General features: G+C 35.4%; 2 protein-coding genes across 2 annotated transcripts; both read right to left on the reverse strand.

Moving 5' to 3' along the window:
• Nucleotides 1-3180: 3180 nt before the first annotated feature.
• On the reverse strand, nt 3181-6602 carry LOC136803126 (uncharacterized). Its single transcript, XM_067059877.1, has 4 exons — nt 6458-6602; nt 5553-5746; nt 4740-5211; nt 3181-4127 (listed from the first exon to the last, which is right to left on the reverse strand). The coding sequence occupies exons 1-4, from the start codon at nt 6600-6602 to the stop codon at nt 3181-3183; spliced, it is 1758 nt and encodes a 585-aa protein (XP_066915978.1).
• A 3049-nt stretch (nt 6603-9651) lies between these two features.
• LOC136803127 (uncharacterized membrane protein DDB_G0293934-like) lies at nt 9652-13227 on the reverse strand. The gene is made up of 2 exons (XM_067059878.1): nt 13071-13227; nt 9652-12239 (listed from the first exon to the last, which is right to left on the reverse strand). Exons 1-2 carry the CDS (start codon nt 13135-13137, stop codon nt 9652-9654), a joined length of 2655 nt encoding a protein of 884 aa, XP_066915979.1. The 5' UTR covers nt 13138-13227.
• Nucleotides 13228-16227: the final 3000 nt, after the last annotated feature.

The following is a 16227-nucleotide window of genomic DNA, read 5'->3' on the forward strand; positions in this document are numbered from 1 at the left end:
GGTTCGAGTTAAGGGCTCTGGTCATAGTGAAAAATCAATTTCAGAATTTGAAGATAAAACCTTATGTTTTCGCTTCTTTGACATGTTTAAGAACAAACTGCTTTCGAAAAAATGAATTTAAGTAATTACATCATGAGTAATTAAGGAATAAGTGCGGCATGGACTTTATTAAATTTTTTTTCGGAAAAATTTTCTTTTTGGCTACATCCCAAGTTATAGCTGTTTTTGTATGGAAATTTAGTGGAGAAAATTGCCAAAAATGAGTTTTTTTGGAGATTTTAAAGGAAAGATAATTCCACAAAAATTTTCCGAAATTGTATTTTTAGATACTAAATAGATACATCACCTGAACCAAAAAAAATTCCAAAAAGTTTGATTTTTACCGAGATTAGGGCTTTGAAAGGTGAAATACTCTTCTGCGAAAAACTCTTCTTCATTTAATTTTTTCATTACAATTTTTCGATTTTTAAATTCTAAAAAGGTAGGTTTAACAGGACATATAAAAAAAGTTATACATTATTCTTTTCAAAATGCAGAAATTGCCACTTAAGTTGGTGTAAAATCGAAAAAATGGCCAGAGCCCTTAAGAAGGGTTGTCTACAATGACCAAAAACAATATCATATTTTGGTAAAATCCAAACTGATGGATTCTTTTATTATTGCGAAGAAGCCACATAAAATAATCTTGCCAAATAGAAAAGCATTGTCCCGCCCAGTGCAAGATGAAAAATATATCTTTTGAAATAAAGTGTGAAGTGTTAAACCATCCATCACGCAATATTAGGATTTTTATCAAGAAAAGTATTGAAAATTTATAAATCTTTTATATTTTATTTAGAAAAGAAGCATAAGAAAGAGAGAGATCGTTTTCACCGATAAGCTTCAATTAGCTTTCATAAAATATTTATGACAAAATAGGGAAAAGTTATATTTGTTTTTGTTTTCACATATTCTTTGATTCAATCGTACACCACACGGATTTTTCAACCCTGTTGTTTTTATATAACTTTATAGTCCTAAGTCACATCATGTTATATAATAGGGAAAATATATAATAGTTAGTAGCTTATATAATAGTTTAAAAAAGGTCCTAAATTTAACACAGGGTCTCGAAAAGCTTCTTCATTACGGTTGTCAAGGCGATAAATTTGCTCCTTCTTTCTTTATATCTGGTGGGATTCCTTAAAACTTGGCATCTTTTAGTTCAATCTAGGAGTGTCTTCAATCACCATCACGAAAATCAGAAAAAAAAGATGGCTAATCACGGTTCCTTTTGAAAAAGTCAAAATCACGTATCACGGCTCAAAATCTTTCAAATCACGATTACGTTTTGAACTCTCATCACGCAATCACGAAAAAAAAATTTCCAAATCATGTCATCACGCAAACCGCTTGGGGCTTCTTTTAACAAAATCAGCAAAATATCTTTTGGGTCTCAGAGAGCTATAACCTGAGATCAGATAATTGTTGTTGTTTTCTGCCCACCACGCTGAAGCTCTAAAGGGATGGGTGAAAACATACAATCTGACGAATATGCAATCTCGAAATCGTAAGGGCCGCGTTCGTCTAAAAGAACTGGGGATGACAACAAAGTTGCGTGATTGTGTTTATGAATAGGGCGCTGTATCAGTTTTTGACTTTTTGGTGCACAACAAGATTCTTATTGTAAAATTTTCCGCGGGAGGACTATTTTCCTCAGATGTATATTTTTCAAGTACCTTCAGAGGTTTACCGTGCACGTAAGAAAATTATGAACAGCTGTTATCAGGTTACAGAGAGCCGGCCAGACAGTCACCTGGTATTAGAGTATTCATAAAGGTAAAGATTATACCTCCAAGGGGTATTATTACGAGCATAAGTAAGCAAACATTATAAACATGCAAAAAGAACTAGTCGAACTTTTCTTTGTCGATAAACCGACCACCTTGTTACAAATTCAAATTCAAACCATCGTGAAAACATTTGCAAAAAAAATACACCGTCTTTATTTTAACACTCAAGACAATTTTCATTGTACCAAAAGAAATTCACTAATGTATGAGCTATGAGGGAAAGATGCGAGAAAAACGCTACACGTTTTTTTTTTATTAAGAACATTTCAAATTTTTGCATTGTAGATATTCGTGGCATCAATCTTTACAAACTTATGTAAAAAATGCCTCTCCTTCAAAATTTAAGTCGGCTAATAGGATTAAAAATATGATGAATGTATTAAAAAATTATCTACGGAATGTAAACTATCATATCATTTGTATATCATCTTTTATCGTTACTCTAATTATAAGAAACTGTAAATTCCATGCTGTTCTTACATATTTTTTGCCTTTTTGTCCTCAAATTGCTCTTATCTAGTTCTTATTTTTAGGGCAATGATATAATCATAGTCTTTATACCTAGTTCTTCATATTTTCGACTGTTAAAATATTGAAGGCTCAATACTGTTCTTAAATTGTTCCTCTTTTGGCCTTTTTTGAGTCTCTCGTTGTTCTTATAAAATTTTTCTGATTAAAAAAAGAGTCTACGGCACGTGATGCAGAACAATTATAAGCCCCGCTCCAAAGAAGCCTTTCAATCTTTGAAGTTTATATTTAATTTTTTCATCAAAGATTCTGAACTTTATCCACTACTCAAAAATGTTTCATACTTTTACTAGATTGTATAAAGGTTTACCGGTATAGTAATCCAAAAAGGATTTACTGTGGCACTTGATTTTAAAGGATACACTTTTTTGCAAGAAGAAACTACATAAGAACATGAGGCTTTGATGGCCAAAATATTGAGAACAAGTTAAGAACTAAGGCTTTAAGGAAATTGGGCAAAAATACTCAGAAAACGGTGAAAATATGAGAACATGTTAAGAAAACTTTTAAGCTTACAACTCAAAAAGTTAAAAACATCCGAAGGCCTCAAAGATTTAAGACGTTCTTAGGTAGTCTATGGTAACCAATATCTACTTGTCACAAATACTGACCCTTACTGAAACCCTTACTTGAAAATTTACCTAAAATACATAAAATTGACCCCGGTGAAAAAATTACCTAAAATTTCCACACTAGAATTTGAAATCATTTTACGTTAAAAAGACGACTTTCCAATTTCTTCTCCAAATTTGCTGTTTAGAAGAAATTCTAGGTGGAACTGTCACTGGACAGGGGTAATCTTTGTAGTATCAAATAACTTTCATTCGCATTTTTTGGCCGTATTTCGAACAATTTCATACACGGCTCGAGCTATTGAAGCAATAACAAATAAACAAATCACAGTCAATGGTGTCAACAACGCTTCAAAAACGCCCAAAAGTTTCAAACCACGGTCAATAGGATTCTGCAACGGTAAATCGAACGTGTATGCAAACGATCGGAACATGTTATCAACGACGTAAAACGTCAAGAAAACGTACGACGAAATATCAAGCAACGATAATAAAGTCATTGTTTCTTTATACGGTTTGATCTGGTAATGGAGTATGGATAGGAACGCAATTACCGGTGCTATAACACACATTCTGAATAACGGCTCAATAATAAATGTTACCAACACGGCAATCAAGAGCCGTTCGTAAAGCCTCCATGCTGTCCACCAGTAGAGTGTTTCCTCTTCGATTTCGCAATCTTCTGTCGCTGTTTGAGTCACTCGATATGGTTCTTCAAAGATATCTGATAAGGCACCAAGAAGCCCTTCCTGACAGGGGCCTAAGGTCCGGCTACGCGTTCCATGGTGATAAAAATACAACCCAAATGCTAATATTGGGAATATTAGGATGGTGATATATTCGATCTTAGAAATAATACCTTTCTGGTAAAGTCGGTATGCCAAGACTAACGCTACTGGGAATGGGACTACCCATAAGATAAGGAGTGCTAATAGACTCCATTGCCAAGGTTGGTAGCATTTGATATTACCAGAGATATAGAGGACAGGTTCACCATAAATTTTTACACAATTCAAAGAAACGATTGTGAATAAAGATATGTTTTTGTAACCAAACATTAAGATTTTGATGAAGGTTAAGATGAGTTTGTCGGTGAATGATATTTGAAGAAGTTCTTGGAAAAGGCTTGGTTTGTATGTTTTGGTGATCGCCTCCTTGATGACCCTTTCGTTTGTGTTTCGGTTTTCGTCATCATCTACATCGAAATATATTGAGAATTCCGGTTATTTTAACATTTTTCAAGATTTAAAGTTCCGACGAGAAAGTCGATTTTTTTTAATTTGATCGAATATTTCAATTTGGGATGGGTTGGCAGACTTCCAGGCTACATTCTGAGTCTTATTGGATTATTTTTAAACTTTTGGATCCTCAGATCTTAAGTCTTAAGTCTAGCATTAAAACTCGGATTTAAAACTCTACCCTTCGAACCTACTTTAGAGCGCTTACAGATCGATTGTGGTTTCAAAACTTCCTGGGGAATTTCCCTTTTTTCTCAAATATTATGACCATGATTGTTAATAGTAAATACTGGAGAAAAAATGGTCAAAAAATGGTCAAATCCATATGTTAGAAAATGACCAACGAGCAACTTTACATTTAAAGTACAAGCATCTTATTATTGAAAAATTTCGCTGGTCCAAAGCACAAAAAATACGATTTGACGGTTTGAATATTCAGTTTGCCCCCTCAAGTGCATATTAATGTTAATCAATGCACTTAGCTTGCTAAGAATTCGCTATTCTGTACCAGAGTGTATCTCGCGTATAACGTGGTGGAGATCTACAGATATCAGGGGAACTATACTTACATTTTTCGGTATCTGTGCTATTTTGTTGATATTCCGGTCCGGCTTTCTTTCCACAAAACAAGAAACAGATTAAGTTATGAATCAAGCTGAAGATGACCAAAAACAACAACATCAAAAGAATAAACAAAACATTCTTTAAAAAGTTTGTCCAAATAATCTCGATTCCTTCAAATGGGCAAAATTCTTCTGCTTGTTTGACAGCCAGTTGTAAATTAAAAAGATTGACCATTCGGGTCATCATTTTGTTTGTATCTGAGTCGTTCCTTATTGATAGTAAGCTTACTATCTGGAAAAATGATAGGGTAATTTGAAGGACTGCCGAAAAAATGTATTGACGTGGTTTTTCTTCTTTTATCAGACATTTGTTTTTGATTCGAATGTTGTTATAAGATATACAGGAGTTGATACGTGAAATATTCTCGTCTTTATTGCCAAAGAGTTTGATCTTCAAACATTTGAAGAGGTTTCGGACCTGAAACACATAGAATTCGAATCATCATTACACTTCTCTTCTATTCAAACAGGAAAAATGGACCAGTTTTTACAAACAGCTTTGACTTCAAAGATGGTATATTCTCAAATAGTACAGCTACAACTTTGCTTAACCCTAAAAGATCCCAAGTTTTTAAAGACTTTTAACTGTATCGATAAGCAAATCATAATGTTTTATAATTTAGATAGTAAGTAAAAAGAGCGATTTAATAAATTCAAGTTCCACTTAATGTACAAAGTTCGTAATGCGTGGGTAAGTCCAGATCATAATCTAAACCTTACTTCTACAGGCTAACTCAAAGCAAATTCAATGTTTCTTACCTGTGCGACAAAGGCTACTAAAACAACTGCAAAATCTTTGGTACTCAAAATAACACAAGTCAAAAGGAACGCTGTAAATACATAAACTGTCCAAAATTTTCTTTGATTCTTTGTACTGCATTTTGAATTTTCGATACAATTTGTTGAGAAATAGCTCTGGTGATAGCCGGGTGTACATTGTCCACATAGAGTTCCTAGAATAAAAGATACTTGAACATTAAGTTATCACACCTAAAAAATCAAGAATCTGAAGCAGTAGCAGTAGTAGCAGTAGCAAACTGGGAAGGCAATTTTGAAAAAAAGTTACCCCCTGCCACCACACTACCACTAACCTTTATATAGTAAGTCTGCGACTGCAGTCGGAGGCGACCCGAAGGCTCCTCTTTCGATAGCTATCTACCCGAAGGTAGGGGAGGGCGCCACTCTTTCTCCCTGAATTTCTCCACTTACCCTTGATCCTTCTCTTAGTTGCTGAGCATCAAGCAGAGAGGCATCAAGTACCATTTTGGGAATCTTTGGTATGACCCGGCTGGGGGTTGAACCCACAACCTTGCGAACCGTAGCCGGATGCTCTACCACTGTACTATGGTCGCTAATATATAAAGGTCAGTGCACACTACTGATCTGAAGTTGAAGTATAATTATAAGCACGGAGAATAAATTATGGAGAGGTTTGTCCAAGTGGCTAAGTTCCATTAGTCCAAGAATCGTTGGCAACCGTGAGATTTGTAAATTTCTATCAGCTCAACTATAATTTTATTGAGTATACAAGGGTGCTGATTTGGCTAGAAATAAATCAATCGCAATGTAGAAAGTATCATTCTTCAACCTAAAAAAAACAACGCAAAACCCATCCGTAGGAGCTAAACGTTTAATTCAAAAGTCATACAAATCGAATTACAAACCTTGCCGATGATAATTACAACTTGTGATATTCTGACATCTTTGACCTTGATTTGAGCAACAATACCCTGGTGGACATGAAATGAATTCGATGACTATATTGTTTTCATTCCCATAATTGTTCGAATCTGTTGTTACTGTAGTCATATTTTTCAATGTTCTATGTACTTTCTCGATTCCAAGTTGATGAGTCTGTTGTTTGGAATAGCTTTGCCCGAAATGGTTGCCTTGGCTCTTGATACCTGGAAAAATAAGAACAAACCTTGATCGATAAATTAAATCTAAAAAAAAGGACAATACATTTTTTTGTTCCAAAGAAAATCACTTTGCCAGTCCATTACTAATAGGTCGTGGTATTGAATTTCAATGAAAGACTGAATTTATTGGCGATTAGTTTGAGTCACTCTAATCAAGTTAGCGGGATTTGGAAGGTCCGAAAAAAGCAATCTTAAGACTGGCACGTATCAGGTTGGCGTACATTTGGCTTAGTGCACTCTTCCGAGATGCTAAGGAGATCATGTAACTGTGTTTTTCGGCGACGAAGACGGCTAACTTTCTGATTTGTATAGATCCTGACTGATTGAGAGCGATAGTTAGCACTTTTTACCGTCCTCGAATTTACAGGGTGGTCCGAATCGTTTCAGTCACTCCACAAGCGAGTTTATGAATGTGTGTTTTCCTGCGATGGAGACGGTAAGGTTCTATTTTTTCTAGATCCTGACCAACTGAGGATGACGGTATATCAGCACTTTTACCGTTCTCGATTTTGCGGGGCAGAACTGCGGGTTATTCCAAATCGCTTCAGTCACTCTACCGTCCTCAAAAGCGTAAATGCATAAACTCGCTACTGTCCTTAGAAATGCAGATGCATAGACTCACTACTACCAGGGGATAACATAATTCAATTATAAAATCTGAAATAAAATTTTCAATCATTAACACTTACCATAAGTACAATTACCACCTGGCGGACACTTGATACACTTTCGGACATCAGAAGGATTTTCTATCAATAACTTTCGATTACCGTTTTTCCATAATAACGTATCGAAATCCATATTGTTGACATACCTAAATAAAAAATCATGAAGATCATATGCAGGCTCTACTCTGTGGTTAATCGAAAAAGAATCATTTTAACTACAGTCAATTCTCTCTAATTCGAATCTCCATGGATCGAATCTTTCTGTAATTCGTACTAAAATATTGGTGGATTTCGAATTTTGATTTGTAGTTCGAATGAAATATGGATCTCTTGAAGATCGAATTAGACAAAATCAACTGTAGTTTTTATAATTAATTTACCAGAAGGCAGCAGGAAAAAATGGTTCGACGACTAGCCTCAAGGAAAAGAAATCGGGTTTCAGTTAACCGGAGTTGTATTGATCCGTCATACAAACAGATGACCTACGTCATTGATTACAACCCGACAAACTCGAAGTAATTTCTCTCATTGAGCTTCTACGAGTGAAAGTATATTCTATAAGGGCTGTTCAAGAGCATCGATAAAAATTCACAAAATTGTAGTGGTTCCTGCTAGACTTACATCTTTTTATAAGCATCACACTTATAAGCATATCTAGGCTCAGATAACCTTGAGTCTACATTTCTGAATTTTACGGATTTTCGGAATTTTCCTAAAATTTTGCTTTCCATATCAAGCATTTTTCGAGTATTTTCAGTCTTGGCAATCTTTCGATCTAAGTAACTTTAAGCCTATAAAACATGTAAGTCATCATCATAAAACTCGATCCAATCCTTTTTTACACTTTTTTCTATTGTCTTTATAGGCGCAAAAAAATGACTGGGACGGTTTTAGTGGGATAAAGCAGACAAAAAAATGCCCGCGTAGCAATTGGCGGCTACGGTCGAAAAGGTGTATGCTATGAAAAGCACAGAAAAAACTACCTTATATCACTGACACCACGATGTAAGTTATACAAGCCACGTGGACAAGGTACACAGTCAATAACATGTGTAAAAAAATAAGCGCGAAGTTTTTGACTTTTGGAAGGAAAATAACTTTCAGGACACACCAGTTTGATGGCCGTTGTCTCAGGGCCGTGGTCCTTTTGTAAGACGTTAGGACTCTTTGTAACAAATTTAAGATGTATAGCTGCGACTTTTGAATAATTCATATTTTGAATGTTTATTATTATATCTTTCATCCGTAGGATGGATTTATTGATGTCGATGTCAATAATGGCGCTTTTTGGATCATGTAATAGATGGTTGATGACGGTTACGTTCATATTATGAATCCTGTGAATTGTGAAAAAAAAATGAAATAAAATCTTTCCACTGACCTTTATATACCCCTGGACCAAGCTATACCCACCATCTTTGATTGAAGTATTTTTTGAAAGGGTACCCGCAAAGAAGACATTACATTGTTAAACATTACAACGTCTAACGGCGCTACATCATCAAAAGCATTCGAGGAAAAGTAGATCTAGCGCTCTCGATGCATTTTCAGAAGATTTGCTTGTCCGGGATCGAGAAACTTGGTCCAGGGATATATAAAGGTCAGTGAGTCTGTCTCAATATAATCTGCAGCGCACACAAAAAAAGGATTGTAACTTTTAATAGAATTCGAATCAGAATGTGGTTTTGTGCTTGTTGCAAAAACAATCAAGAGTGGAATATTATCTAAAAGAATAAATCGAATAAGATCTGAAAATGAAAAGAAAAAAATTTCATATCTTGTTTTTTTTTAATAGTATTCCACTCTGGATTATCCTTTTAACGAGCCTATAACCAATTCGAATTCTGTCAAAAAGTTATATAGCCTTATTTGTACCAGATTATATCGAGACAGACTATAAAACAACATTTATTACTGTGAGTATACTTTGAATTGGGGACATTATTTTGGCCAATCTTTCATATGAAAAGGGCTCTCATCCGCTCTGTGAGAAAGGGGTGTAGTAAAGGAACGAAGCAGGGTGAATAAGATACGAGTTTGCGAACTAACGAAACATGACAAATCACACTAATAATACACTTTTTCGACCGTAGCCGCCATTTGCCGCGCGGGCATTATTTTGTCCGCTTTATCCCACTAAAACCGTCCCAGTCCTTTTTTTGCACCTATAGACAGTAGAAAAAATGTGTCAAATAAGGATTGGATCGAGTTTAGTGGGATAAAAGTGGCACACGTCTGACCACGTGACTACGGTCGAAAAGGTGAGTTTATTCACCTGATAGTTTTGTTTTGACTACAACATTGGCTTTCGTAGATCAACGCTTTCCCATCGTTCTGGGCTCGATTCTCGTGAAACACAACTCTCTCGATATCAAAGTTCGATTCTTGTACAATGAAACCGGACTGATAATCGTTCCATAAAATATCAATATCTCTAATCAAAACATCGGATAGGTTCAAATGTAATATATTCTCAGCTGTATTTTCAGTAATTGTTATATTACGGAATGTTCCATTTCGGCTTTTGATAAGCCCAATTAAAGTTGAAATAACGTTATTATGTCTGAGGAGTATATTTGAGATGGATAGAGATCCGGCTGATTTGTTTGGTAGAACAAGTTGATCGTTGTACACTAAGAAAGCTTGATAAAGAAGATTATTGGTGATAATGGCTTTGTTTATTGTCAAATGTCCTTCATCTGAAACTCTTATCATCTCAGAGCTGAGACATGTTACTTTATGGATTAGGAGGTTCTGGACTTCAACCATCGAATGATTGACAGATGTTAGGACTGCAGCTTCAGAGATTGAATCTCGAATTTGGAAATCGTTCATCCAGATTCGACTTGATCCATTGATGAAAAACACACGACCTATTTCAGAATCTCGGATGCCGAATATCTCCATAAACCACAATTCACTTTGTGAAATATTGGAAAAAGTGTCCAAGACTTTGACATTGTCCAATTCGATATTGTCTATGAATCCATGGACAGAATCAAACAGAAATCCTTCTTTGATACTTGTATCCTTGAACATGATCTGTGTTGCATTTAAATTACAATAAAAACAACGAATAACAACATTGTTTTGGTAATCGCCAATGATGAGTAGTTTATCCAGAGTCACGTTGGTTTGAACACCTTTGCCGTTGATATGGATCAGGTCACCATGGAGGGCTAGGTTCGATTCTCCTGGTGATTTTGTAGATTTGAATGTGACATTCTGAATGTAGAGTTCTATAGGATATTCAAGATAGATTGCACCAGAAAGGAATGTCGTATCTCGAATCACCAGACCGGCAATAGGTGTTTGATATTTGATTACGTTTGATTGTTGAGTATTGTTTTCGATTTCTGGACGGCCATCCAATTCTTTTACACTCTCAGAATTGTTTCTAGATTGTTGTTGGGTGGATGGAACTGTTTCAGTAGTGTTAATAATAGAATGTTTATCGATCGAAGTCTTTGGACCATTCTCGTATCTTTTGGTTATAATGCTATTATTTTGGAGTCTGAAATGTAAATTATCTGAAGAAACATTGACTGCAAGAGATGTTGCATTGGGATTACTGGTTAAATTTCTGTCCTGTCGGTCTGTTGAATTGGATTGACCAATGCTGTTCGTGGTAACATTGGCTATTGATTGCGAAATGGTGTTTTCATCTGATAAAGTTAAATTCAACAGTCGGCTAAAATTGCCAGTAAAATTAGGAGTAGTTTGTGAAGTGGCGTTGTTTTGGATGTATTTTGCGTTGGTTGAGAGTCGTCCAGATAAAATTTCTTCTGTTAAATTTTGATGCATGTCCATAATGCTGTTAATGATTTCTATGTGGATGATAGGTGTGTTGTCAGTCGTGTAGGATTTATTTGTGAGGTTTTTAGTTTTTGTTGAAGTTTGTGAGTTTTCATTTTCGATTTCAAGTCCATCTGTATTAAAGCTTGTAAATCTTTTGAAAGTATTCGAGCTCTGGTTTTTGTGATTTTGAGTATTGTCTGTAGCTGCAGTTGAAAAGTTTTTAAACAAATAAGAATCATTGTTTTGGTTAGTTGTGTCATTACTTTTGGTGGTATTGAGATTCTTAAGTTTGTTATGTTGTTCATTTTGGATTCTATCGTCCTTGGTGAAAATGACATTGTTTCCAATCCAACAATCAATCAAATGCAAAGAGATCTCCAGGTGAGCTCCAACAGCTCTGGTAGCATCTAACAGAATGATATTGGTGAACTTGAATCCAATTAGAGTTAGGTTGATTAATTGTGATGTAGGTTCTGGTGTTTTATTTTGGAGTTCTGGTAATGGTGTGTTAGAGATGTTCTTGGATAATCGGAATAAGGAATTTTCAGACAAATTTATAGATCTGTTTTCGGAATTAGAATTTGGTTGGTTGGTATGAAATGTGGTGCTTTGGGAATCTGGTTGAGCATGGTTTCCTTCTATTTCTCCATCGACGACGATTTCCATATTTCTTGAATATTGATCATCTTTCGAATCCAAAGATGATCTAACTTTTCTTGACGGCGGTAAGTTTGGAAATCGAGGAGACTCGATCCGGGATGTTGGACCTTTTTGACTTGAAGTATGATCTGGAGATTTGTGTCCATTTGAATCTGCCCCTGATTTAACTCTCTTCGGTTCTAAGGTAATGAATGTCAGGTTCAAATGTTTTATTTCCAAGGATTTTTGAAAAGCCGGTAATTTTGATTCCATGTTTAAGAACAAGATTACGTCATTATTTGTGACGATGTTATTCAGATCTGCATATTGGTATGACGAACAAGGGGTCGATTCCTGAGTACCACAACCTGGAAGATCTTGCCCGTTGATATATGAAATGTAAACATTCTTTCCGTTGCAACCTGGTTAAGGAAAATGGCAAATTAACATAACAGTCGGTAGGAGGTATAGATTTATTATTGAAAAGACTTAGAATAACAATACTTAAAATATTATAATAAGAGCTAGGCTTCTGCTCATCTTCTAGCGAAAAGAGTTTCTTATAAGAAGTATATCTATAGAGGTCTGCTATTCTGACTAAATAAGAGCAAGAATTTTACACACTTTTAAAGTGAAGAGAATTTTATAATGAACACACACACTGCCAAAAGGCCGCTAAAATACTGTAGCCAAGTGGTTTCAGTAGTTCCGTATTTTTAAAAATGAAGTGGCCCTACCCCAGGCAAATGTGTCCAACAATGATTGCTAGGTAGCCTTTAAAGACCTCCCTAGTAGCATTTTGCCCCCTAACTAGCCTAAAAACCACCATGATTCCAATAAAAATATAAAAAGTATGTTCAAAATTAAAAACAGTCTCAAACCTTGTTACCACCAAGGTGGTACTCCATGCCCCATAATATGCGGACCCTCTGTGGACTAATAGGACCCTGTAAAAACAAAGTCTATCAAGTCTAACAGTCCAAAAATACTAGAGTAACCAGAGTAATAAGGAGCGATGGTCAAGTGGTCAAAGGCGTCAGCGTTTCAAACCAGGGATTCGCGGTCCGAATTCCCGCTCCTTCCAATGTTCCGTTCAATTCATAGAAAGCCGAGCCGGCTGGCCGTACACTCCGTGAAAACATCGAAAGACTGCCTAAAAGTCTTAGATTACTGGGCTATCAACGTTAAATATCGACTCTACCACGTAAAGTATTGACTTTATGATTAGTTAAAACACATACTGGCGTACTCACCTTTTATGGTGATGAGAGCCAGTAACAATATATAAAGGAAGTATCTGACCAAATCATTTTCCTGCATTTTGATTCACAATCAATGTTGCCAAAACTGATTGATAAAAATTATCCTCTACTCAACTTTGCCGTCCTCAACCGTCTGCCAATCTACTTCAAATGGTTTCGCTAGGAAGAGAAGCATGTTATATGATATGTTATATTGATTCTTCTAGGAAATACAAAGCATGATAGATGCTAATTACATTATGATAATTAGCTTTTCGATTAATTAACTTTGTAACTTTGTAAACAACATTTTATAATATTATTGTGACTATATTTAATTAGCTACCTCCTTATTTGATGAAACTTTGACTGGAAACTTAGCCTTCCTTGTTTTCTCGATTCCTTTGTTTTTTTTCCGGTTTACATTTCTGTAAATTCCCTAACGCCCTTGCATATCCTGTAAAAGGACCAAGAAAGTCTCGAAAATTTAATTTTAGATATAGTGCAAAAGAATAATGCAAATAAACCAGCCAAGGCTGGAAGGTCAGCCAATAGAGCTTAGCTAGATAGCTTTAATAAGTGGGTTAACAGATGTAAGAGATGCACTGAAACAGAGTAGACTAAATATGTTGAATAATGTACAAAATGTGAAACATTTGATAACTTGATTTAAAATTATGTAAAACAAGCCTGAGAGCTTGATAATCGAGCAAATGATAATCGAAAGCAAAACTTAAAATTCATAACTATGCGGGAAGCTCATTTTTCCCCTGTTTTGCTTTAACCTCGCTTTTGATTGGTCTATGAATTTGGGCGATTGATTTACCGCCTTGGCGGAATAAACACACAACCATAATAAATAAATTCAACAGGGCAGCGGTTTTTAAACTTCAAAACAATGTTAAATGAAGACCAGATGGATCTGTTTGTTATGGCTGTGCAAGTTGTGACGAGAGTGTGCATGTTGTGTAACTTGACGGTATAATTCATTAAATTCTAGAAACCATTTTTCATAACTTTCTGCAGTCTGCTTTCTGCAAGTCTGATAAGAGATATGTATAAACTGTTATCGCCATTCATTCCATTCCATCATTCAGTCAAAACGTGCGCAAAGGTTAGAAAAGGTTAGAAAAACACAATCTGCGTCCGGAACTGCGTGAAAAATAGTTTGATCAAATTCAACAAGAACTGTATATATTAATATTAATATAATTGATCAAATTCCAAAGACCATTTGTCATAATTTTGCAAGTCCAATAATAGGAGATGTGATGTCATCATTTGGTTCTCATCATCTGACCGAACCTGATTTACGGTTACGAGCTGGAGAGTCGGAAAGCTTTTCCGCTGCTTTGCTGGATTTCCACTGTCGACCTCTGCACGCTCTGTGTTTAAAAGTTTTCAAATCGAAGTAGAGAGCCGCATGCTAATGGAGAGTAAACCGAAAACACCAGTTTATCCACTGTTTCTTAATTTTAAAATTCGGATCAGTCCACACGAATTCCCTTTCAACAAGATGTATAGCTGCTTCTTAACAGAAAAATATTTCCGACTGACCGGCCGAACGACTCCCACTTTTTAAAGTAGAAATGATGGGAACCAAACAGTTTTTTGCGATTCGCCTTTATCACAAACACGTCCAAGTCCAAAAAAAAAGCACGGTTGCATCCAGTCTTTCAGTCTTTATATCAAATTTATACAGTAGCTGTACTTTTGTAAACTTTATCAAATCCCAATAACATTATAACACCATCAATTCCCCTAGAGGCAAACAAGAAAAATATGTTTTTATTGCAAAAACTATCAGACTATTAAAAAGCAGCAATAAAAAGTATATATCAGAAAATTCAACATAAACAAAAACTTGAGCAAACGGCTTTAAACCTTCAAAGGATGTAGAAAAAGAATCCCCTTGATGAAAATCATGTGTTTGATTTGCCGAGTTAAAAAAACAAATGACAGAAATTGAAGCTTGCAACAGATTTACACTGGAAATACTTTGGTACAACACTGACTTTATCACATCTGACTATCGCTTGGTCGCCATCTTGAAACTACATTATGATCTGTAAAAACAACGCACGCTAAAAGTACCCAAAAAGTTAACCCGATCGGAAGAAAGTTTAGAAATCAAAGTGAGATCGGAAAATCGGATTTTTTTTTTGCCGTCTTATGGAAAATTTTACCTATTTGAATGCTCAGCTTCGGCTGACCAATAAAAAAACATCGTTCAAACTCTCAAGTAATTCAAAATTTGCAATTAAACCCTAAAGATTTATAGAATTTTAAAAGTTAATATGAAAATTCTTCCACTTTAGTTTCCTTAGTAAAATATTAATTTTGGAAGTTCAGCTAGTTTTATGCAATAATATTTTTCAATTTAACTTACACATAAAGAACGACAGTAAAATCCTGCGAATTAGAATTCAATTTTTAATTCAACTCACAGTACAACTGATTAAACAAAAATCTTCACTTTTTGAAATATATAGGAAGTAATGTGAAGTGTACGATTTCTGTTTCTCACCAAAATCTAAAACAATAGACCTTTTCATAAATTACGTCACGAACATCACTTGCCTCGTATTCAAACAATTTCCATGGTGATCACATCCATTGAGTTTTAAGCCCGAAGGGCTAGAGGCGAAACTTTAACCCTTCTCAGGCAAGAGAAATTGAAGCTACTTATTTCCCATCCAAAACGCGCATAGAACGCGCCGTAATCATGACGACGAATTGTATCTAGCGGCTCCTTTTTTTGGAGTTATACATTTTTTGAAATCTAGTGATTAATTTTAGTTTCAATAAAACCATTTTCCTATTTTGATTTTCAATCCAGCGTTTGTGTAAAAACTACGCGCGGGCGTTCTGGATGGAAAATAAGTGGTTTCATTTCCCATCCAGGAGTCTCGCCTCAATGATCACATCCCTTGAGACATTAAATTATTGTTTTCTGAATAGAAAGTAGTTGTAATAAAATCCGCTGGGAGTTAAACATCATGGCAATAATTTCAAAACGAGGCAAGTGATGTTCGTGACGTAATTTATGAAAAAGTCCATTGCCAACGAGTCCATTGCCAACGAGTCCACTGAGCGAAAGTTGATATCGATATCTCAAATAACAAGATCCTTTTCAGAGGGAGCTCCCCCAAAAAAACATCATGATTAA

This window comes from Clytia hemisphaerica, unplaced genomic scaffold, assembly GCF_902728285.1.
Source record: "Clytia hemisphaerica strain Z4C2 unplaced genomic scaffold, Clytia hemisphaerica genome assembly, whole genome shotgun sequence".
Taxonomy (NCBI): Eukaryota; Metazoa; Cnidaria; class Hydrozoa; order Leptothecata; family Clytiidae; genus Clytia; species Clytia hemisphaerica.

Coding starts and splice junctions, on each gene's coding strand:
- LOC136803126 (XM_067059877.1), bottom strand. CDS start 6,602: ATGACTACAGTAACAACAGATTCGAACAATTATGGGAATGAAAACAAT. Junction 5,212..5,552: donor TAGTAGCCTTTGTCGCACAG/GTAAGAAACATT, acceptor TATGTGTTTCAG/GTCCGAAACCTCTTCAAATG. Junction 4,128..4,739: donor TAGCACAGATACCGAAAAAT/GTAAGTATAGTT, acceptor ATTTCGATGTAG/ATGATGACGAAAACCGAAAC.
- LOC136803127 (XM_067059878.1), bottom strand. CDS start 13,137: ATGCAGGAAAATGATTTGGTCAGATACTTCCTTTATATATTGTTACTG. Junction 12,240..13,070: donor GGCTCTCATCACCATAAAAG/GTGAGTACGCCA, acceptor TTCCTTAACCAG/GTTGCAACGGAAAGAATGTT.